General features: G+C 31.5%; 2 protein-coding genes across 3 annotated transcripts; both read left to right on the top strand.

The window, feature by feature from the left end:
- Positions 1 to 1,708: 1,708 nt before the first annotated feature.
- LOC120089429 (TLC domain-containing protein 4-B) lies at positions 1,709 to 9,790 on the top strand. Of its 2 annotated transcripts, none has more exons than XM_039046890.1 (9): positions 1,709 to 1,826; positions 2,240 to 2,368; positions 3,318 to 3,406; positions 3,509 to 3,647; positions 4,635 to 4,709; positions 5,817 to 5,938; positions 6,395 to 6,470; positions 6,739 to 6,798; positions 9,415 to 9,790. In XM_039046890.1, exons 2-9 carry the CDS (start codon positions 2,279 to 2,281, stop codon positions 9,550 to 9,552), a joined length of 789 nt encoding a protein of 262 aa, XP_038902818.1. In that variant the 5' UTR covers positions 1,709 to 1,826; positions 2,240 to 2,278; the 3' UTR covers positions 9,553 to 9,790. The 2 variants fall into 2 exon arrangements, with proteins under 2 accessions (XP_038902818.1, XP_038902817.1); XM_039046889.1 differs by having other exon boundaries at positions 1,732 to 2,082; positions 9,415 to 9,781.
- Positions 9,791 to 14,679: 4,889 nt separating this feature from the next.
- On the top strand, positions 14,680 to 18,826 carry LOC120089308 (calcium uniporter protein 5, mitochondrial-like). Its single transcript, XM_039046743.1, has 2 exons — positions 14,680 to 15,536; positions 18,043 to 18,826. The coding sequence occupies exons 1-2, from the start codon at positions 14,919 to 14,921 to the stop codon at positions 18,526 to 18,528; spliced, it is 1,104 nt and encodes a 367-aa protein (XP_038902671.1). The 5' UTR covers positions 14,680 to 14,918; the 3' UTR covers positions 18,529 to 18,826.
- Positions 18,827 to 23,545: the final 4,719 nt, after the last annotated feature.

Below are 23,545 nucleotides of genomic sequence, written 5' to 3'. Positions count from 1 at the left end.
AAATATATTTCAATTATCACTAAAATAGACTTACTTTTACTAGCAGTTTTGATAACTACTTGCATCAATTCACTACCTTGTATATATATATATATATATATAAAACAATTTAGACCAAACAATACGAAAGAGTTGGTCCAACCAAGAAAAATATGAGTCAAAACGAGCATAACTCAATTGATATATGAATGCGTTAATAACTTCGAGGTCTGTGGTTTGAATCCCCCTATTTTTAATCGTACTTTAACAAAAATTCCAAAAAATAAATGAGATTGAAATAACGTGGTTTGAGTATGAAAATCGTGGGATGAGTGACTAAGGGTGTGTCTGAAATACATTTTTAAGTGTTTAATTTATAAAATAAGTCATTTTGAAATAAATTTGAGTGTTTGACAACTACTCAAAATATTTTTTCAAATATATTTTAATCTATTTTTACCAAAAGTGTTTAAATAAAAACGATTTTTTTGAAAAACATTATTTTTCTCAAGTCAATCCAAAACGGACTCTAACACATTTCAAATGGATTTTTCATTTACCAATGAAATGGATTTGTCCCTATTTGATTAGTAATGAATTTTTGAATAGGAAAGAAAAAGTTCGCTTTAGTTCTCTATGCTTTCTTAACATCTCGTATTATCTAAAAATATAATTTTGAAAAAATAAAATACAACTATATTTTTTATTTACAGAATAATTATTTTCAAGTCAAATTGAGCATAATTCAATCGATATAGTACTTATTATTGATCTTGAAATCAGGGATTCCACTCTCATACTTCACATATTGTAAAAAAGAAAAAAAAAATCGAATGAAAATGCTCATAATCCAAAACTCATAAAAAGTAAGGAGAAGTTGCAAATATAGCAATAAGACCTAAGTATTAGCAAATAACACACACAAAATAATTTGCAGATATAACAAAATTTAGATCCAGACATTCAATTTTTGTAGTTTGTGATAGACTATATCACTTGTAGGAGTTTATCAGCGATACAGTATATCATTGATAGATTTTGCTATATTTATAATTTTTTAAAAAATGTTGTTATATAGTTAATTATTAACCTTAAAAGTGTTACCCATTGCAAAAAAAAAAAAAGGACAATACGAGGAAAATAGGTATAGACAAACTATAAGATTATATCACATGAAACAAGTATGAAAAACTACTCGGGATAATGAGTAAAAAGAAGGGAAGACTCGCCTCCTCTAAAGCTGTAGGTGCAAAAGAATGTACAAAATTTTTTTGACATCGTCGAACATGAGAGAAAGAAATAGCTCCCAGAACACAACCCTAATACGTTGCCTTCTCAATAAAGAAGGAGACCAATGTAAAATTCAACAAATTGATTGCTTCTAACCAATCAGATTCAACTAAGAAGTTTGAATGAAGAATTTGAGAAATGTTCTCCATCCCAAAATAAATTTTCATCGTTTCAAGTGTCTTAACCTTATCGTATTCAGGAATGAACTTTAAACGAGCAAAGAAGACACGATCAAGGTGATCCTAAAGCACCTACCTAAGTCCTCCCATTTTAGATACAAAATTAGCACCAGTGTTCAACTTTCAAAACTGTCATGTGGTGGCCAACCAAAAAATACCCAGAACTTTTAGGCCCATTAGTCATCATTAGGCCCAAACTTACACATGGGCATCCACTCTGTCGGAGCGCCGACGTGGATTCCCGATTTCTTGTCGGCCTTTTGAAAAACGGAGAGATTATTCCAAAATTCCAATTTCCATACATTGAACGGAAAGACTCGATCGGTCAAGTCAAATCTCAAAGCTCTTCTTCGTTTGCTGTCCTCCACTTGTTGCGCTGTACGTACAAAATTCTCTGTTGCTTCCTCTGATTATATTGCTGCTTCTCTTCGATCTTCCGTTTCTTTGTCATTCACCGGCGCCGCCGTCGGCTTCAGGCGCCTGTTTATGAATCAGACGTTTTTCTACTTCTTCCGGCTGCCGTTGCTACTTTTGAACCTAAATTTCAATCCAGTGTATCTAGCCAAAGTACTTTGAAGGCCATGGCCCGCTAATGCGAGTGGCTTTCTAAGACTACACCGTCCTTTTCGGAAAAGTATGTCTATGTTCATCATCTGCCGGAAAAAACAATTTCGTTATCTGCATTGACGGCTTTAACTCGTTCTACACGTGATTCTAGGGCTTTGTACTGCTTTGCTTTTACTCCGGTGAGTGAACTATTCGATATTGATTTGGTTTATCTTTCTGTTCAGTTTGCAGCAATTGTGCATTTGCGTCTGTCTCTTGTGTACATGACTATCTCAGTCATCGACGCTTCCGCTCCGAGCAAGGAACTTCTATGGCTGGCTTCGGTCTTTTCTGGCATTGTTTTCTGCAAGATTGTAAGTGTTGAGTACCGATTCGTGTTGTTGATGCTTGTTTAAAGTAGAGTAGGCGAATAACCATCTGCAATCCATGATTTCCTTCCCTGTCTCTTCATTGATGTATGGTAATTAGTAACCTTCACATCTAGCAACATTTTACTGTCGAACTGAATTTTTTGCCCCCGGTTTATTACGCTCTTTCTCGACCTAATTTCTGCTGATTCTTTTAGAAGCTGGTAGTTGATTGAATTACCAATTTCCCTTGATTTGTTGTTGTCTCCTCTCTATGCAAACATATTTGTATATGTTGATTAATGGGGGAGTCTTGAATGCTGCTCTCATATGCACATGTGTTGGTAGTTTAACGATAGGAAGAAAATTCTTTTCTTCTTGTCATTTATGGTGCCTCCACCGTCTTTTGATATGCGTGAAGTTGTACTCCTGTTCACAAACTTTTGCTTCTCGTTTACTAGTGTCAAGTTCTCAAAATATTAATGAAACTAATCTTTTAGTTACGTATGCACATAAATTGCTTATGCACTATAGAACTTGTAAAAAAGGAATAAATATTAAATAATTTTCAAGCGACACTTCTGTTTTTTAAAAGATCGTGAACCAGAAAAGCAGAAACAAGAGTGGTTGTCAAGCACATTTTATTTATTTATTTATTTTTCTTCAAAGTGTATATATTTATATTTTGAGTTCAACCGTTGAGGGGTTGGAACCATATCTTTAGAATGGTAATTGTTACCTTATCCATTGAGATATTCTCGGGTGGACTATTTTTTCTTCAAAGTAGAGAATAGAGACGAACAAATGAGAAATGATCCCAAGCAAGAAACTAGAGCTAGGAAATGAAAGCATTGTAAGATTGACCCTCAATTACAGGACTCACGTTGTTGTGGTCTGGCACGTGAGTGTAAAAGAAGAATGAATGTTAAGGAACTTCTCTATTCCTTTCTTGAAGGTTTACACGTTAACAGGCATCGTTAGCCTCCAAAGCTTTAAAGCATATGGCAAGTTAAGCAATTTTGGAAAGGTCGAATGGAACAATAGGTAAAATGATTGTTATCTCTTATTTCATTTAATAATGTGCTTATTTCTTAGCAATACATCTGCTAAGTGAATGTAAAATGATGAATCGTTATTCTTTTGTAGGGGGTTTTCAACATTCCACGCCCTTGTTTCAGCATCTTCTTCTCTTTACCTTGTTCTGTTTTCTAGTACTTTCGATCCAGGTTCCAGTAATGAGCTTCTTATAAGAAGAACGTCCTCTTTATCTGATATGACATTGGGGGTAAGTTGATCAGCAGAAAGGTCGTGAAAGCTTCTCCTTATGTGATATTTGGTTATAATTTTTTCTTGACTTTGCTTCTTTTGTTTGTTGACATTACAATATATTTTCCCCTAACCTATTTTATGAGTTGGTTGGGCTACAAAATTTGATGATTATTTTGTGTACAGTTTGCCATTAATATAAATGTACGTGTCAATATATATATATATATATTAGTATAATTTTGTTGTTACAAACGGTTCTACTTATTATCATTCAATTTGCTAAGAACCATTAAATTGAGTATGTTAGGAAGCGTTTGGGACGCTGAGTTAGCTCTTATAATCGGTGGTTATTATAGTCTATGATTTATAATAGTCTGTATTTGGAGTACAAACTATTTTAGGTGTACATAATTCATAATAGAGTTGCAATATAGATTTGTAGAAAGCTGGGACAATAAATAACCTGAGCTTCTATGTTATCAAGCACTTTACATGTGCCTTAATTTAGTCTAATAGAATCATTGGTACATTTTAATAATATTCTATATTGATTTAGATAATTAGAAATTTGGACAATTCAGTGAACATTAATTTTCTTGGAGAGACCGAATTTTTAGATGCTCTAGCAGTCAACCAAGTGTTGTAGCAGTAATAACATAGATGCCGTTTTGTTCCTTACCTTCTGTTTTTACTTACTTTCCATCTTATTTTTTGTTCTTTGGTTGTTTTTGTTGTTGTTGTTGTTCTTTTATTTATTATTATTTTTTTCAGATGTTAGATCTTTTTCCATTATTGTTGTTTTCTCTTCCTCGAGGAGTCTAGTGGCTGCAAGTGATTAGTTACGTGAAAATTGACTTTATTTATTATTTATTATTTATTATTATTTTTTAACTTGTTACTCTATTCTCCATGCAAAAGGAGCAGTTAGATGTTTTGTTGCCGTTGATTTTGACAGTTTTGAATCATTAATTTCATTCTCTTTTCCTCATGGTGCTTTTTGCAGTTCTCTATTGGCTATTTTCTATCAGATTTGGCAATGGTTCTTTGGTATTTCCCGGCTTTAGGTGGTTTCGAGTATGTAAGTATGAAGAAAGGTTCACCATTTCCCCCCATAATCTTAATATATTAGATTCATTTGATATTGTATGTCGTTGTGGTTTATGTTCCACCTTTTAATTTTATTTTTTTTGACAACCTTACCTGAACAATCTATTCTATTGGTTGTACAATTGTGTCCTAGAGTTTTAAAAATATATCTTCTTTGTAATGGGAATTTACTAACAAGTAACAACTGCTTTTGTTTAATTCTTTATATAGTTGACAAGAAACTCATTAGACACTGATTCTGTCCCCCGCTAATAGGACTACAACGATAGGTTTTAAAAAAATAATAATAAGTTTAAAAGAGAAATCCAACTATTTTTCTCACTGTCAATTTTAGAGATTTAAAATGTTCTTGCCGAAAAGTAGAGACTAATTTTGTGCATTTATTGTGGAGAGATTGATTTGAGCAATAGAACAGTTGGGTCCATACAGCCTGCGTGTTCTGTATATCTAGATAATTACCCAAACGGCATGTAGAAAATCTCGTTATGCGGCGACTTGTGAGACTGATGAGAAAGAATTAAATATTGTGGGGGTTTGAGTGCAGTGAATGAGTTATAAACATAGCAAGAGAGGATTAATCAGAAATATATGTATAGTCCAAAAGAAAGTTATATATTGCTGGCGAAGAAAGTAATGGAAACATGAGAGCTTGCTTATTCATGGAATGTTGTGATAAACTATTGATTATGTACTACTGATGAAGAAATTAATGGAAAGTAGGATAAAGTTAATACAGAATGAAATGGTTATGAAAGGGAATGTGTTAAATTATTGATTTTATACGTACTACACTACTAGTGAAGAAAGTAGGACAAAATTTTTGCTGAATAAATAAATGGTAAGAGAGAGAGGATTAACAATGTATCAGAGGAGCTTTGGTAGAAATATGTGTTTCATCTGTGAAAACAAAATAAAAACAAGATGTTTGTTGAAACTTATTTTCTTTTACTTTTGAAGTGTCGCTATAAACATATTCGTGAAAAAAAGAAAACTGAAGGTTGTAGACAGTAGACTTGTATGCTTCAATATTGAGTGAAAATGTGAAATCTGGTAACTGACTTTCCTAATTTTCAATTAGGTCGTGCATCATGTTTTATCACTGTTCTCGATCATTCAATCCCTCCTAAGTGGCCAAGGACAGGTTTACATACTAATGGTTCTTTTCACAGAAAGCACAACTCCATTTGTAAATCTTAGATGGTAAGGCTATCAGTTATAAATCTTATAGCTTTCAAAAGTTTAAGCCCTGTTTGGTAACTATTTGGTTTTTGAAAATTAAGCCTATTTCCTTCCCATTTCTTACAATGATTTGCATTTTTCTAAAATATATTGATTGAATTCTTAGCTAAATTTCACAAACAAACAACAAGTTTTTGAAAGCTACTTTTTTTAGTTTTTAAAATTTGGTTTGGTTTTTTAAACCATTGGTAAAAAATAGATAACAAATGAAGAAATTTGAAGGTAAAAGTAGTGTCTATAGGTATAATTTTTAACAACGAAAATAAAAAATCAAATGGTTATCAAACGAGACCTTAATTGTTTAATTTATACTCTATTTCTAGTGAGAAAATATAGAATTCTCACTCTGTTTTCTGGTTAGAGAAATAACGTATTTAGTTTTGAATGTTTGCTTGTTGCTTTTCTTTACTTCATCAGGTACTTGGACAATGCTGGCCAGAAGAACTCAAACCTTTACGTCATTAATGGAATTGCATTGTTTCTCGGGTGGTTGGTAATGTCCATCATTTGAATTCTTGTCTCTTTTTAGTGTTAATAATATTCCCTAATCAATAGAAAATAATGTGTATGTGCATTCATGTAATTGAGCTTTAGCCCAAGTGTTCAATGGAATCTTATAATTTTATTTAATTGGTTTTTTAGTTATGATAAGAAGTTACTTCACTCATGTACTGAGTACCTAATTAGGAGTAATCAATACAAGTTTTGTCTTTTTCTGTTCTATTTTCTTATTCGATCTGACACGAGTTTTGTTTCTTCAGGTTGCGAGGATTCTCTTATTTATATATTTTTTCGTTCACATGTTTAAACATTTTGATCAGGTGAGTAATTAACATCTCTGGTTGCAAACTGAGTCTTGAATACTTTGCTTATCTATATTATATATAATCATATCTACATCTATAACTATATTAAAGGGGCTAAGAATAGAGAATTTATAATTTTCCTCTTTGCCCTTAACTTTTTCATTAATGACTCTTTTGTCCTCACACTCATACCCCTTCCTCTATGGTCTTGTAAGCATCTTTCATTTTTTTTCCATTTAATTTTACATTCCTTTTTTGCCATTATATCTTTCAACCATTCGTATTTTGTATATCCTTTCCTACTTTTTTGTACGTATACTTTTTCTTTTGTACATTTGATAACTTATTTGATAATATTTATGAACATTCAAATTTTTTTTTAGTTCTACTTTGTTTTGTTTTTTTTTTTTTTTTTTTTTTTTTTTAAAATTTAGAAAAATAATTATACATTGATAACTTATTTTAAAAACACGTGAAATACAATTTAACAATTCCTTCCATTGTATATTCTTATCATTTTAAAATTAGTTTCCCTGTTTTGCTTTTTCATTTGAATTCAATGTTTATGGCTAATATAAAAGATGTCACTAAAGTAAATTTTAAAAGAATTGAATTTTTTTTTTTTTTTTTTTTTTTTTTTTTTTTAATTTTTTAATTTTTTATTTTTTACTGAAAAAAACCAAAACAAAAAATTAACAGTTGTTCAATGTATAAAATTCCACAATACTTTAGAAGATACAAAGTGGTTTTAATTTTTTTTTTTAAAAAAATCTCAAGTGTATATCGTTATTAAAGTTATTGATAATTTATTTTTACTCAAGACCATTCAAAATTATGATTGAAAATATCTTTTTCCATTTTATCTCTTTGATTATTTTTAAATTCATATATTTATAAAAATTATATTTGTTTACTATTTAGATCTCAAGCTATAAAATTATGTTTCAAACATTTTCAAGTGTATCCAACCCATTTTATATTCATTATAAATAACTAAATAAAACATACATATAGTTTTAGTCATCACCTCTACCATTACTTTTAAATACCATGTTAGATATATACTATTTAAGTTTAATTAAAAGTATGTTTACTTAAAAATTTGTGTTTTAAAGATTTTGAATCAATTGCATTGCACGTGTCCTCTAACTAGTTGATAATAATATTCATTATCAACTGTGAAAATAATCAAATATAATAATTAAAGGATGAAAAAAGATGACGCCGATCATGCTAGAGATGATCAAGTACAGTTTTCTTGTAGTATGATGCTAGAAATGATCGATTTACAGGCTTAGTTCCATGTTTGAATTATTCCAATTATGGATAGAGATGTTAGTATAACCTGACGCCAAGCCACTTCAATCTTAAATGAAGTTTCCGTTAGGTGTTTGTTACTGAAAACAAAAAGGAAAACTCTGTTGCAAGTTGATGCTGACTATTTGAACGGCTCTGTGTGAAAGACTATGTCTAAAAGCATACTATCGAGAGAAAAAATGGAAAAAAGGAAAATAAAAGATCCATGGCTGAAATACAACACTACCACAATTGCCTTTCTGCTAGAGCCTCCTAGTTTGAAAACTTTTTAGGCCAATAATCTAGAAACTATTTTCAAGTGGTTGCTTTTAATATCGGTGAATGAAATGCCCCAAAATTTATCTTGCGTAGCTTTGGTTCTTGTGTGTCAGATAATTGGTTGGTGGGTTGAGTAGGATTACTTGTTAGAAGAAAAATAAAATTACTTTGGTTTGAGTGGGGGTAGGTATGAAATATATGGTTCCAGTGGGATTCATAAAAAGTTCCTATGTTTTATTGGATTTGGGTAGGTAGGAAATAGTATTGGCTAGCCTGGATAACTCCTCCCCCATATAGGTGAATTTGAGCTGACTTGGGGTATGTGGACCCTATAAAAGGTTTTTAGCTTCTTCAAAACATTTTTTGGAATAATATTTACAGCATTTGATTTGATAGTTAAAAGTGAGTTTGAAACCTTTAAAGTGCTTCAGACTTGATTAAGACTTCAAGGAGAGTAAAGTTGTGAATTTCGCTTCTTGTCTAGCTTAAGAAGCTTGTGAGCTCCGCAGCTGAAAAATGTCAATTTTATGCCTTATTAACTCCCTAATATTGTGGGCCCCAGAAGTTGACAACTTTCAAAACTTCACAACTCCATTCCTTACCTCAAATGTGCTAATGAGTGATTCATCTAAAATTACTTTGAGAAATATTTTTTTAAAAAACTCGAAAGTACATTTTTCAACCTTCATTCCAAACTCACCCTTAACTAGAGCTTCCTCCAAAAGTCCTAACACTATGTGCAGCTAGGAGTTCATAACTTTTCAGACTTCACAACTCCACACCTTGCCCCAAATGCCTTATGAGTGATTCATTTAAAATTACTTTGAGAAGAAGTATTTTTTTGTTTAACTCGAAAGCACTTTTCCAATCTTCATTCCAAACTCTTCCTCCAAAAATCATTAGGAAAAACAAGAGTGCTTTCTTTCAAAAGTAATCATAAACACTCACCCTAAGCAACCATAACTTAGAAGCCCGTCATGGAAAATACTTGTAAGTAGTTGCAATGCCCTTTCCATATAGAATGGTTGCTGAATTTTTCTCTTTGATATGTTTCAGGTGAAGACCGTGTATCCTTTGGGCTTCTATAGTTTGCTGATGGTGCCTCCTATGTTGGCAATGATGAACGTTTTTTGGTTTTGGAAGATCGCTAGAGGAATGATTAAAACTCTTAAAAAGGCAAGGTATAGCAAATGACAGGTCTATTTTAACCTGCTTCCTTGTTTATCTTGTAGTAAGTATGATATTTGGTTGCCAACAGCCAACATGTAAAAAGTTTTGAAAAAGAAAATGGAGTTAATTTGGAGGTACAAGTAAGCTTTTGCACTGTAAAACTTAAAGCCACCGGTGCAAAAACCTCAAATTGTTTGTTAATATAGACTAAACATACTTGTTATTCATATAACTTTTGAGAGGTTCTAGTTTATATTTTGAATCGTAGCATGTGCATTAGATTTGAATCTGACCTTTTAGTTAAAAATATGTCGTAATCAATTAGAATTATGCTCGTGTCGGCAATTGGTTATGGAATATAATCAACTCAAGATTTATGTTAGATGCAAGAGGAAGAATATTGTCAATGATTGAAATCTTAATTTTTTTTAGTGTAGTTTTGGAGTTGATCGTTTCATAATTGAAATTTTTGTGGATTATAATTAAATGGCTAAATTATAAAGAATACTCTTGAATTGTATTTTGTTTTAAAAGTATCCTTATTTTTATCATAAGTTGCAATATTGTTATTGATCTTTAATAAAATTGTATAACTATCATTGGAGAAATTCTTAAGACCATTTAACGAGAAATTAGGACATTTAATGGTTGGCAGTGACTATAATGATGTTGTGATCCAAATTTATGAGTATTGTGAATGCAAATAGCAAAATTTTAAAATAATGTTGTCATTATTTTTTAATGGAAATGGTTCAAATTTTGTTTAAAATATATCCCAAACTTTCAAAAGTTTTAAAAATGCTCTTAATTTTTAAAAAAAAGTTAAAAAAATACTTTCACTGTTAGTATATGAAAAAAAATTGCTAATACCTCATTGCAAAAATAACTTTAAGATTTAAAAAAATAAAGAATAAAAAAGCTCATATTACTTATATGGTGGTTAATTTGGTTGAAGTTTTCTTAAGTTTGAAAAATCTAATTTTAAAACAAATTATATGGATACTCATCTTCTTTTCATATAGATACTTTGTTTTTCTCTTAATTTTTCAATTCTTAGTCTACAATAATTTTTCTAGCAACCAAAAATTTAAGTTCAATCATAAAATCCCACAAAAATTTTACAAAATTCCAAAATCAAAATCTCTCCTTAAAACATACTAAAACGATAAATAGTCAAAATAAAAATGTATTTGGTTATAAATAGATACTCCAGTACTAACACAACTTTGTTAAAACATTTAATTTCTAAAATCTCTTGGTGTTTCTTTTTTCTCTTTGTTTTTATTATAGTCCAAATACATGAATTGAAGTGTGCCATTGTATTTGCTCTTTTTTTAAATAAATAAATGTTAACAAAAAGGGGAGTAAGAGGGTATTAAAGAAAGGACCGAAGAAAAAAGATGAAAAATAGAGAATTAAGACGGTATCATATTATATACAACAATAAGGGTATTTTTGAACTTTTTTCAAAGTTTAAGGGTATTTTTGAAAATTTTGAAAATTTAGGATATTTTTGACACAAAACATTGATAATTTCTATCCAAAACTAACAATAAGGATATTTTTTAACTCATTTTAGAAGTTTAAGGGATATTTTAAATGAATTGTTGTCATATTAATATATATTTTTTTATATATAATTTTAAATCCCTTTTGAATTATCTATTCTTTTTTGTAGATGATAATCAATAATAATAATTAAAAGAACAATAATCTGTTGCACAATAATTTCCGAACGCACTTTTTTGTTGACTTTAGTAACACCTACCCCATTATTTGGCCCCTAGCTAAAAGTTTCCTTTTTGCGTCCCAATACGGACACCTTTTTTTTTTTTTTTTTTTCCTTCCTCCCTCCCTCTCTCTCCACTTGCCAGTGACGAGACGTTATAATAGCGCTACGACCTTACGGTTGTAAATTAAAACCGAAAGAAGTACTAAATGGACTGTTTTTTTATTTTTTATTTTTTACAAAATTAAAATATTTCGATCAAACTTAATAATAATTTATTTTTTAGTGATTGAAAATTAAGCTACAAATACTACTTCTACTCTAAAGCTTTTATGTTGTGTAATCTACCTTCTACTAATGTATTAAAAATAAGTCAAATTTTAAAAAATACATATATATAAGCTTTCAATAATTTTTTTTTTAGAATTTGATCAGGAATCAAAACTTTATTTTTTTAATAAAGATGAAAGGTAAATGTTTAAATTTATCCTGAAAATTTGTACTATTTCAAACAATATTGAAATGTGATTTTTTTTTTTTATAGAAAATTTGAGTGATTCGTTCAAAAAAAAAAAAGAAGTTTAATTCAGTGTGGTTTTAATTCAAAATATATTATTTATTAGCAATTATCATTGAAAATAGTTTTTTTAATTGGCATAGAAGGATAATGTATTGAAGTGGTCATAGCTATAATTTTTATATTCAATATTTATTAATTCAATTATTAAATTATCAACATAAATATAGTTCCATTATTAGAATAAGGTATAAAGTACCTAATTGAGAGGTAAGTCCAAACACATCCTCCTATTGTACAAAAAAATATTAAATTAAGAGTAAAGTTAATGTTTTAAAAAAAATATATAAAAATTAAAAGATGGAAGAAAAAAAAAGACAACGTGAGGTCCATCCAATACTAACTAGTATTGCTATCCAAAATGAAAAGCGATTTGATTCTGATATAATTGTCGGACCACACGTGTCAGTAATTTATTGGCTCTTACCCCCAAAAACCTGCCACGTTTGTCGGTTATTGCTGATTCATGAACAAGCGTCCCTTGGGCTAACCGGTAAGACAGTTACAGAATTATAATAAAGTCAATTTAATGTGATTTTATTTATAATTTGTAATAACTATTTACGCCATTACTTTCTAAGTATAGAGCCGAGAGTTTCAAATCTCTACCGTTGAACTAAAAAAATGTAATTGCCTTTTTAATATAATAAAAACCAACGAGATTATAAAGGATTTTTATTTAGTAAATTTAACCTATACCCTTTCCGAAATAAAATAAAATAAAAACAAACCATTTTTTAGGAGGAAAAAAATCTAAACTATTGAGAGATTTTTAAAAATAGAAAAATAAAAGAAGTTACTTACATAAAATAGTAAAATTTTAATCTTATTTTATATGGACTGATAGAGGCTAATAGAAGTCTATAGTGTCTATATGTATTTTTTTGTTACTTGTGTAAAAAGCTTGACATTTTTTCTCTCTGTAAAAATTTTTCTAAACGACAATATATATTTGTTATTGGTACAACGAAGGAGATTGAACCTCCAATTGGATAAAGCACGTGTTAATACTAATGAGTTAAGCTTACTTTAATACCTAAATTATTTATTTATTATATATAATTGTTATTTAAAATATTAAAGTATTAAATTACATTTACTGAAGAAAATTCGCTTTGTAAAAAGAAAATAAAGTTCAGTTATGTATTTTATACTTGTAGGTTTGTCATGTGTGGATCTTATACTTTAAATTATTCTAATTTAGTAGTTGGATTTACTAATGGCATTAATTTTTATTATTGATACGTTTTAAATATGTATTTTGTTTTTATATGCGATGGTCATATAAATATTAGAATCAAATTACATATTTTACACTCGTGCATTCATTGAGTTGTACATTTAATTTTGATTATAGATTTTTTTAGTACAATAATTATAGAGTAGGGAATTGAAACTTCGATATTTAGTACAGAGGTCGTGCCAATATAATTAAACTAAACTCACTTTAGAAATTTTGATAATAGATTAACGTAATATAACACGTTGAATTAGTTAAGACATATATCGTCGACCAAATATCCAAATTTGAATGACTGCTTTTTGAAAAGTAAAACCCAATAAATTAAATAAATATTATGAAACATCATGGTTTTTTTTTTTTTAAAAAAGAAATTTAGACATACATCTTGTAACACATATTGTATATCAGTTGAGTGATACTTGTTTTGACAAGATAATACTTTAATTGAGTTTGGCTTTAATTGAGCTTGACAAACGAAAAACCTAATTCATTTAATCATAAAAGAAACTATATAGGTTAAAAATTACAAGTAGCCAACACGACATAGATCATAGTTGACACATACTTCTACTTTAGGTTAAAATCTTATTATCCCACATTTATTGAATTAAAAAAATTTAAAGAGTAAAATATAGCATCAAAATTGTGAATTGCGATAAAATCATAAAGATTTAAGAGAAAAATATATAATTGGTTAAAGTATGTGCTTTGGATTCTATTTTTATTTTAGTTGCATTTGATCAAGTGATAATTTTGAGTCTTTTAACTTTTAATAAATCTTAAATTTAACTATTTAAAGGTAATTTGGATCAAAATTGGTTAAATAATAGTAATAATTTATATAAAAAAAAAATTAAACATTTTTTCTCAATTGATAAATGAAATGTTAATAGAAACTAAAAAAACTGTCATAGTGAACTTAGCTCAATGATAATCAATATAACCTCGTTCTCCATAATTGCTGTACTAAAAAAAACTAATTTTAAGATTTATTAAAAATATAAATACTTTTTAAATTTAAAAATAAAGGTATCTTTGAATTTTTAAAAAGTTTATACTTTGGAAAGTTTGGGATATTTTTACCATACAAAATTCAAGACATTTTTTTTAATTAATATTTTAATCTNAAAAAAAGAAGTTAAAAATCACTTTTAGTCCATATATTTTCATAAAAGTAATAATTTAGTCCAAATTTTGGTTTGCAACAATTTAATCTATGAATTTTCAATTTTGTAACAATTTAATCCTTAAGTTTTATTATTAACAATTTAGTCCTTATATTTTAAAAGTTGTAACAATGTAGTCCATATTATAAAAATTAGCTTTAATATTTAATGAGATTTCATAAAATAATTAGAGACTCAATATTTTTATAAAATATAAAGTATATATCATAAAATAATTAAAGTTGACATCTAATTTTGATAATTTTTTTTTTTATGTTAGGAACTAAATCTCCATATTAAAAGATTAAATTGTTATTTTGCGAAAATTGAAGGGGGTAAAAGTATTTAAGAAAAAAAATTATATCGATGGAAGTGCGAAATAAAAATAAAATAAAATCTCCACTTTTGGAAGCAGCATGGCGTCTAACGCGGTCCAAAAAACAAAGCCGAAACAAATTACACGCAAGAGCCGCGTAGGGTTATCGACCAAGCCCGTCCACGCCATTGCCTTGTTTTTGCCGTTTCACTCGGAACCTACAAATCTGCCTTGAAGCGCCAAACAAAACCAATATAAACATTACCTACTCTTTTCCACATTGCTTCCCTTTATTATTTCATTCACTCTCTCAATCAAATCAAATTTTCAGAGTGTTATTCAAGATTTCAGAATGATGGATGGAAGAATCTTTGGATTCCACGTTTAGTGCTTGTTGCCGGAGATTTCTGTTTCTGTTTTTTGTTTTTTCAGCTTTGGAAAACGGGATGATGTGGAGGAAATGGTGTTCTTCTGTTAGTTTATTGAGTCGGAGATTGTTGGTGAATGGAGTTCCGGGGAATTCTTCTTATTATGGAACTCTAGGGCTTGGTCGTGGAGTTTCTTTGAATCCATCGCCGGCGGTACGATCGTCGACATGGTTTTGCACTAGAGTTGCTTCGTTTTCTTCATCTGTGGATTCAGGAAATTCTACAGGAATTCGTCGTGATGCGGAAAAAAGTGAGAGCGGTGGCCCTGGGCTTGGATCTGTGAATGAAGAATCTGGTAATGGAATTGGCGGAGAGACGATTTCGTTTGGGGAAGCTAAAAGGCTGATGAGATTGGTGAATGTCGAGGCGTTGAAGATGAAATTGGGGACTGATGGGAAGGAGGCGATTGGATATACGGAGCTTCTCGAAGCTTGTAAAAGCATGGGCGTTGCTAGGTCGCAGGATGAAGCTGCTGCTTTTGCTCGAGTTCTTGATGAGGCTGGTGTTATTCTTCTTTTTCGCGACAAGGTCTATCTTCATCCAGACAAGGTTGGTGAAATGGGTGTGGACCTTATTCAATGTACTGCATTGCATCATGGTGTGGGTGTTTTTGCATTTCTTCATATATCATTATCATTCAATTTCTGGTTTATTTAGTGTCGGAAATACGGGAGGTAGGTAGAAGTTACCGTTGAAAGGGATAGAGTTTTGTGTAATGAATAGGTTTTTCAATTTAAAAACATTTTGGGTACAGAGTAGGGGAAATATTTAAACTTGAATCTATTTTTTTTTCTTTTGAATCTAAGACAAATCAAAGAGGGGCCGTCTGTTAGAAAGAAAGACATCAGTCGGGATGGTTCAATCGATGGCCACCCCAACATGAATTTATTTTGGGGTCAAGTGGGTTGTCTCGTCAGTTTTTATTCAAACAAATCTAAGGGGAAAGTTTGGATGTTCTGGTTTTTGACTTTTGTGTTGTTTTCTTGTTCTCTAAAAAGGTTTAGAGAATGGAACGTCATTCGGCCAATAAGGTTTGGGGGGCTAACTAGGTCGACAGGATCCAGCGTTTACAAGTCTTTGAATAGATTTTCCCTCCTTAATGGAAAAAACTGGCTTTTTATTAAGATGAATGAAAGGACAAAATAAAAAAGCAAGGTCGACCAAAAGGAGAAACACACAAACACGACAACAAGATGGAACCAGCTATTGGTTATCAAATGGTACCTTTTAGAATTGGCCACAAAAAAGAAGGCCAACTTCCACGAAAACATTCAAAACTTAGAGAAAAAAAGATCAATACTGATTAAGATTACTACCGTGGGAAAGGTAGTTTTTGGAATTTTAAGACAAGTTTTGAGGACTTGCAATTCATACTTTCACAAGAAACAATGTGAGATATTACTTTGTTCTCTTCCCTCTAAGCGCGACGTGCTTATTGGCTCTGAGATGAATTTCAGAGATGTAGTTTATTTATTTATTTTTGAAGGAGCCAAAGTTCCCATTGGTTTAATTAAAAGTTTCATATACTCTAGAAGAATATCTACAAAAAGCCCGAAAATTTGTGTTAATTACAGAAGGAATGGGATTTACAAAAAAAGTTGGAAAAAGAACCCCAAGTGGAACACAGCAAATCTAGGAAAGTCAAAAGTTTCATCCCATATTTTCAAAGATGGGGCGTCCACCTCATTTATCCCATCCCATTACTTTTTTGCTCTCCCTTTGGAATTTGTGTCCACACAAAACTTGAGAAATATTGTCTTTTGCTTCCATGTCAAAGACTCGAGATTATGGCTCTGTCTTTAACATCAAGGATGTTCAAAATTCCTCGCAAAAGGTTGGTGAAAACGTACGTGTCCAGCATCTTTAATCGCTCTTGTACTCGGTATAAGTATAACAGATTTAGTTGAATAAGAATTGATCGGAGCTGCCTCTCTTGTTTAATTTATTTTAAAATTTATAATGTGAGCATTCAAGTCTTGTCTTCCAGTTTTGTGGGTTTTGAATATTGAGAAACTTGGCTGGCAGCTTCAAAGTGTTGTTTCTCTTTGTTCTGAGATTCTAAATCACTTCTTGTTTCACGCCAATGTCAAAACTGCAAGTGTGCTTAATGGTTCAGTTCTCTTTATGAGCCTTTTTTCTGGCATTTTGAGTTTTCGCAGAAGCGTGCTTCTTGAAAGAACTTAGCTTTACCAAATTATATCCATCTGATTTGGTAACGTGATCCTGTCACTAAACACAATCGGGTCCCCTGACCACATTCAACAAAGTTTTGAGTGCTGAGGATATCTGCTGTGATCTCACCGTAATCATATTTTCTCGAGGACTTGACAGTATGGTTGTATCCATGGCTCAAGAACTTGACTGTAGCTTTTTTTTGTGTCCATTGTTATGATCGGCAAACTGATAACTGAAGGTATCATTGTTGGTGCAGTTATATTTTGGTTGAAGTTAGAGGACCAACTGGTCAAAAGGAAAATATGAACTCAATCTGCACTTTGTGGGCCAGTGGCCAAATAAAAAAGACAGGAGAGAATAAGAGGAAAAGGAAAGACACTAATTTTATTATTAAGATGTAGAGTCAATAGTCTATTAGGTGTATTTGTGATTTGATTATGCTGATAATTGAGATTATGATTCTGTAAATGCTTCTTGGACTTTTTTTCCTATCTCTTCATTGTATTGTATATATCTGCAGGTGGTTGAGTGAGCATCTCTGAGTAGTCAATACTCAATATATTCACATTCTTAGTGTGTGCTGGAAGCTTCAATATTGTGGCTCAATAGGCCAAATCCTCGATGCTTGTTTACCGTTTTTTCATCGTATGTTCTTTTCGTACAACTGCGAAAGCGAGAACCTGGTTCTTTTCCTACATTATCCTTGCTTACCAACAGAATTAAAGTAGAAGATTATCTGTTTACACATGTAAACATTAGCTAAGCATTTTGGACATGTTCTTACCGTATGAAATAAATGCACAATTCTGCAATGTTTGTCATTCTTTTTTGTAGCGCTAATAGCTTTTCGTCTCGTACAAACTTATTCTTAATGTCATAGGTGGTGGATCTTGTGAGACGAGCCATTCCCATTGCTTTGATGCCTGAAGACGATCCAACAAGGAGTGAGCTAAAGCAGCTGCAAGAAAAGAAGGAAGAAATCGATGTATTGGCACATAAGCAGGTGCGACGAATACTGTGGACCGGGCTAGGTTTAGCCATTCTTCAAGTTGGACTCTTCTTCAGGCTAACATTCTGGGAATTTTCATGGGATGTAATGGAACCAATAGCATTTTTCACCACAACAACTGGATTAGTTATAGGCTATGCTTATTTCCTGTTCACTTCAAGAGATCCCACTTACCAAGACTTGTTGAAGAGGCTTTTCCTCTCAAGGCAAAGGAAGCTGTTCAAGAAGCATTCTTTTGATGTTTGCAGATTCAAGGAATTGCAGAAAAAATGTAAGTCGCCTCTCGACGCTACGGCAAATATTAAAAATCGGGTGGGCGTAGATCTGGAGCTCGAGGATTGTTTGAGTAGAGATTAACTACTATTATATTGCCCTTCCTTTATTAGGACAGGTAAGGGGTTAACTATTATTAACATCCCTAATCTTTTCTTTCTTTCTAGAGGCTGCCATTCAATTTTGGAGTTTAGAGTTAATATGAACTAGTAAAGAATACTTGCAATTGTTCAATCAAATATGGAATGGAATGCACTGAAATAACTATTGCATTACCAAATCTTCAGTGTCTTTGCAGCCCAGCTGCATTGATCTTGTACTCATGAAGTGAATTTTTGATATTTGAACTTGAATACTTTTTATAAGAATATTACATTACAAATGAGAAGAAATTTGGGCATACTATCCAAAAAAGAATATACAAATATCGAATTCATTGTAGAATTGTTGTAGTTCCCTACTATGGCACCCAATTTAAATCTCATGCTATATATTATATTAATTATACAAATCAGCGAGCTATATATACATAACAAGCCAAAGCCATTAACTTCCCCGCCCCCCTAAAGTTGAAGATTAATTAAATGGAATTGCATCACATTTTTGTTAAAAGTAAAAATATTCTTTATGTGTAATAATTATGAGTCGATTTACAAATTAATACAAGTCAAATAATTGAAACAATTGAAATTTAGGAGCAATTATGAAAGTGTGTTTAACTCCTTTTTCTAGTACAAATTTGGGAAAGGAGATTTAAACTACGGACCTCTTGGTTCTATTAAATTCATTGGTAAAATGAGTTTAACTCAACAGTAATTAACATATACTTAAAAAATAAAGGGGCATCGGAAACTTAGAGGTGAAATGTATTTTTTTTCTTTTTTTTTTTTTAAAAACTTATAGGTTAAATAATTTTTTTTCTTATTATAGAGTAGGGTATAAAATGGTGATTTAAAGTTAAGAGTAAATCCCATTTTAGGTTTTGTTTAATAATCATTTGGTTTTTTAAAATTAAGTTATACACACTATTTTTTCACCTATAAAATTTTATAATTAGAAAATTAAAAGAAAACATTGCATAATTTTATTTTTTTTAAAATCCTCGTCGAATGGGGCTTACTTTTTTAAATTTAGCCCTTGTGTATTAACATTTTTCAATTCAATTAAGATCAATACTGAGTTGGTGAAGAAAAGGCTGAGGAAAGCTCTGTTTTTTCATTGAAGTTTTCTCTGTTTTTCTCTCTTATTTGATAAGCACTGTTATTTCCTCAATGAGTATCTACTCGTTACTCGATGATTTTTTTCTTCTTTCCTCGATGAGTTTCTGTTTTTTCCTCGATGGAATTAGATGAGTATTAATCTTTACTCGATGCTACTCGATGAGAGAAATTATTTACTCGTTGCAACTCGATACTCTGAAAACGTTGTGATAAAATCATGTTTTCGTTGATTTGTAAAGAAACAAATGAAGATTGAAAAAGAAGATAAAGAGAAGAAGGAACATATAGAGTTATGTGGTTCGGCCAATAAGCCTACATCCACGGGAAGATTCTTTTTCTTCCTCACTTGAAGATTGCTTACAACAATTGTAGTTTACAGAAAAATAGAAAGTATGATGAACTCTATATTGTTTTGTTCTGATCAGTGGTATTTATAACACATACCATCTGACCGTTACAAGATATAAAGTTTGTTATGTAAACTAAACTAACTTAAAAGTATTTAAGTCACTGTTTTTACAAATTCTCCGCTTTGACTCTAATGCCTGCAATCTTCCGATCTTCCTGATTCTGACCATTCTATTTACCCTGTGTCTGGAAGTTCGAAACCAACTTGTTCTAGACATTTGATCAATTTAAGTTTTGATACTGATTTTGTCAACATGTCTGTTGTGTTCTCTGATGTGTGAACTTTTAAGATTTCTATTTCCCCTTTCTCAACTTTGTCTCTGATGAAATGATACTTTATATCAATATGTTTTGTTCTAGTATGGTATTGTGGATTTCAGGATAAATGTATAGCACTTTGGTTGTCACAATAGTGTTTTACCACTGTTTGACTTAATCCAAAGTCTTTCAATAATCCCTTAAGCCACATGCCTCTTTAATTGCTTCAGTTAATGTCATATACTCAACTTCTGTTGTAGATAAAGCCACTATAGGTTGTAATGTGGCTTTCCAGCTGATTAGATTAGAACCATAAAGGAATAGATAGCCTGTTAGGGACCTCCTTTTGTCTAAATCACCAGAATAGTCAGCATCCACATATCCATATACCTCTAAGTTTGGTTCTGCTGATTTTTGGTAGACTAGTCTTTGAGTTTTTAGACCAAACTAAGTATCTTAGGATCCATTTAGTGGCCTCCCTGTATCTCTTACATGGGTTAGACATATACCTACTAACAGGACTAGTTGAGTATGAGAGACCATGTCAGAAATCATTAAATACATTAGGCTTCCAATTGTCTGACTATAGGGTATAGTAGACATCTGTTTTTTATGTTCTAGGTCAGAATCTTTAGGAGAGTTGGCTGAGGATAACTTGAAGTGTTGAGCAATAGGCAAGCTTACAGGTTTAACATCACTTAGGTCAAACTTTTTTAGGATCTTCTCACAATAGTTAAATTGGTTGATGCTTAGGATAGACTCTTCAGTGTTCCTTAGGATCTCAATCCCTAGAATTTGCTTGCTTCTCTTAAGTTCTTCATGTTAAACTCTCTTTTTAGGAAGTTTTTAACATGAATTAAGCCTTCCTTGGATTTACCTGCCAGTAACATGTCATCCATATATATGAGTAAGTAAACCTTATCCTTGTAGGAACTTGTATTTACATAAATACATATGTCATATGAACTTCTTTTGAATCCAATGCTAGATATATAGTCATTGAACCTTCTATACCAACATTGAGGTGATTGTTTCAGCCCATAGATTGACTTGTTGAGTAAGAAATAGAGATTCTCTTTCCCTTTAACTTGAAATCTCTCAGGTTGCATCATATAGATTGTTTCTTCTAGATGTCCATGAAGGAAAGCAGTTTTGACATCTAATTGATACAATTCTAAGTTATTTTGAGCAACCAAGGATAAGAGAAGCTTTATAGAAGTTTGTTTGACAACTAGAGAGAAAATCTTTGAGTAGTTTATTCCCCCTTTGTGTAAACCCATTTACAACCAACCTTGCCTTATACCTAGGTTTCTGATCACATGATGCACCTTCTTTGAGTTTGAAAACCCATTTGGAAGCTACTGATTTATAACCCTTACGCAGAGGAGCTAAAGATACTAGTGAATGCATTTCCTCATTCATGGCTTCTATCCAATTCGTTGCGTTAGAACAACTTGTTGCTTCTTCAAAAGTTGTTGGTTCTTGGTCAGTACGAGCCACAACAACATTTAGAACTAAATTCATATAGTTCATTTCAGTATACCTTGCTGGAGGGGTAATGGTTCTCATTGGTCTATCCCTGGCTAAGGCATATTGACTCAAGTTTGGCTGCTGATTATCAGTCTCCTCTTGTTCCCCTGCTTCTTCCTCAACTTCTTCTATGTCACTAGGTAAGTTAGGTTCTATTGGTTGCTCAGTAGTTAATTCCACTTCAATTCATGTGGTAGATGTCTCAGCTTCATCCTCAAGCCTCTTCTCATTTTGCATAAACATATCCTCTTCTCTAAAGGTGATGTCTCAAAGGCTAATCCATTTTGAAGGAACTCTTAACGAAGAGCATCCATGAGCACGTTCGGATCTTTCAATTTTATTGTGACCGAAATACAATACATACATTCTGACGGATAGTTATGAAAATTAACACTAATTAACGACATGCTTTGATAAATAAAATACAAGGGAATGAGTTCTCATACCAGTTGAAGACTCTCTTCAAAATCAAACTCAAATGCATCGGAAGAACCTTTACGAACTCTATCGCCCAGCAAATTAGTCGGCTGCGGTAGCACTATCGTCTACACAAACGGCAGCAACATAAAAAAGCACGAACAAGTAAGAAGCGGGGACGACACCACCAGTTGGAGCCCTTGGTATTCTCATAGTGAGAATTCAAAGTATGGTCTTTGGTGAATTTGGTAGAGGTAGGAGGAAAAACTGATCGTGTAGACGATAAGCAAGTGGGAGAGAAGGAGCTATCATATAGCAGGGATGCTTATCATTTAGACAAAGCTACACGATCGTGTAGGTTTTACTAAGCGATCGTCTTGTAAAAGGTATGCGATCGTTTAGAAAATGCAGCACGCCAGAACATTGTTTAGAAAAGCTAAGCAATCGTTTAAAGAAAGGCGTGTGATCGTTTAAACGCTGGTGTGCGATTGTTTAGACGATGAGACTCTATCGTATAGACTCTCAGGTAAGCGACCAATACTTTTTCACACCGATTGCGAATTTTTTGAAGTTCTTGCCAAATGAAACAAATTTTCATTTTATTCTTCGGTTACCATAACCGAACAAGGCTGCTCCCACTAATGCACAATTGAGGAGAATATTTCGATTAATTATCTCATAATTAACCAATTTAATAATAAATGAATATAATCATATTATATTCTTAACTTATAGTTTGATATCATATATCTGCTATAGTAATTTCTCATTCACTTGATATAAATCATATTTATATCTTATTTCCTCCAAAAATTAATGTACATTTAGCCAATTATTTCATTTATAATTAACCAGTTCAATTATATCATATATATAATCGAACTCCCTCTTGTCAATTTGAACATTTCAAACTGACCAAAACACTGATTCTCGACTTTATCCAAGCTACCTAGAGGATCTAATGGACCTATGGCTCGAAGCTCTAACGGTACGTGAATAGCTGACTAAACTCTTTAGCCACGAGATCTACCATCCGTTAACTGTCAGACATTCCACTAAAGACCAATAGCTGAACTCTTCTTAACACAGATATATTTCTGTGTCCATCAAACATAACCAATTATGAGTACGATGATCCTTCACAGATGCTCATAAATACAGCTGGGCCAATTTACCGTTTTGCCCTTGTAATTACATCTCACTCCTTAAGTACCACTGATTCCTCTAATGAACAATACAACATAGTCCAATTATGTGTGAACACCTCT

This window comes from Benincasa hispida, chromosome 10 (genome assembly GCF_009727055.1).
Source record: "Benincasa hispida cultivar B227 chromosome 10, ASM972705v1, whole genome shotgun sequence".
Lineage (NCBI taxonomy): Eukaryota > Viridiplantae > Streptophyta > Magnoliopsida > Cucurbitales > Cucurbitaceae > Benincasa > Benincasa hispida.
Note: the sequence above shows the minus strand (reverse complement) of the source record. Positions and strands in the feature narration are given on the sequence as shown.

Bases quoted from the DNA above. Each gene is read 5' to 3' on its own strand.
- LOC120089429 (XM_039046890.1), top strand. From the start codon at position 2,279: ATGACTATCTCAGTCATCGACGCTTCCGCTCCGAGCAAGGAACTTCTA. The intron at 3,407-3,508 runs GTAAAATGATTG...ATTCTTTTGTAG, and splicing joins AAGGTCGAATGGAACAATAG to GGGGTTTTCAACATTCCACG. The intron at 3,648-4,634 runs GTAAGTTGATCA...TGCTTTTTGCAG, and splicing joins TATCTGATATGACATTGGGG to TTCTCTATTGGCTATTTTCT.
- LOC120089308 (XM_039046743.1), top strand. From the start codon at position 14,919: ATGGAAGAATCTTTGGATTCCACGTTTAGTGCTTGTTGCCGGAGATTT. The intron at 15,537-18,042 runs GTTGGTGAAATG...TTAATGTCATAG, and splicing joins TCTATCTTCATCCAGACAAG to GTGGTGGATCTTGTGAGACG.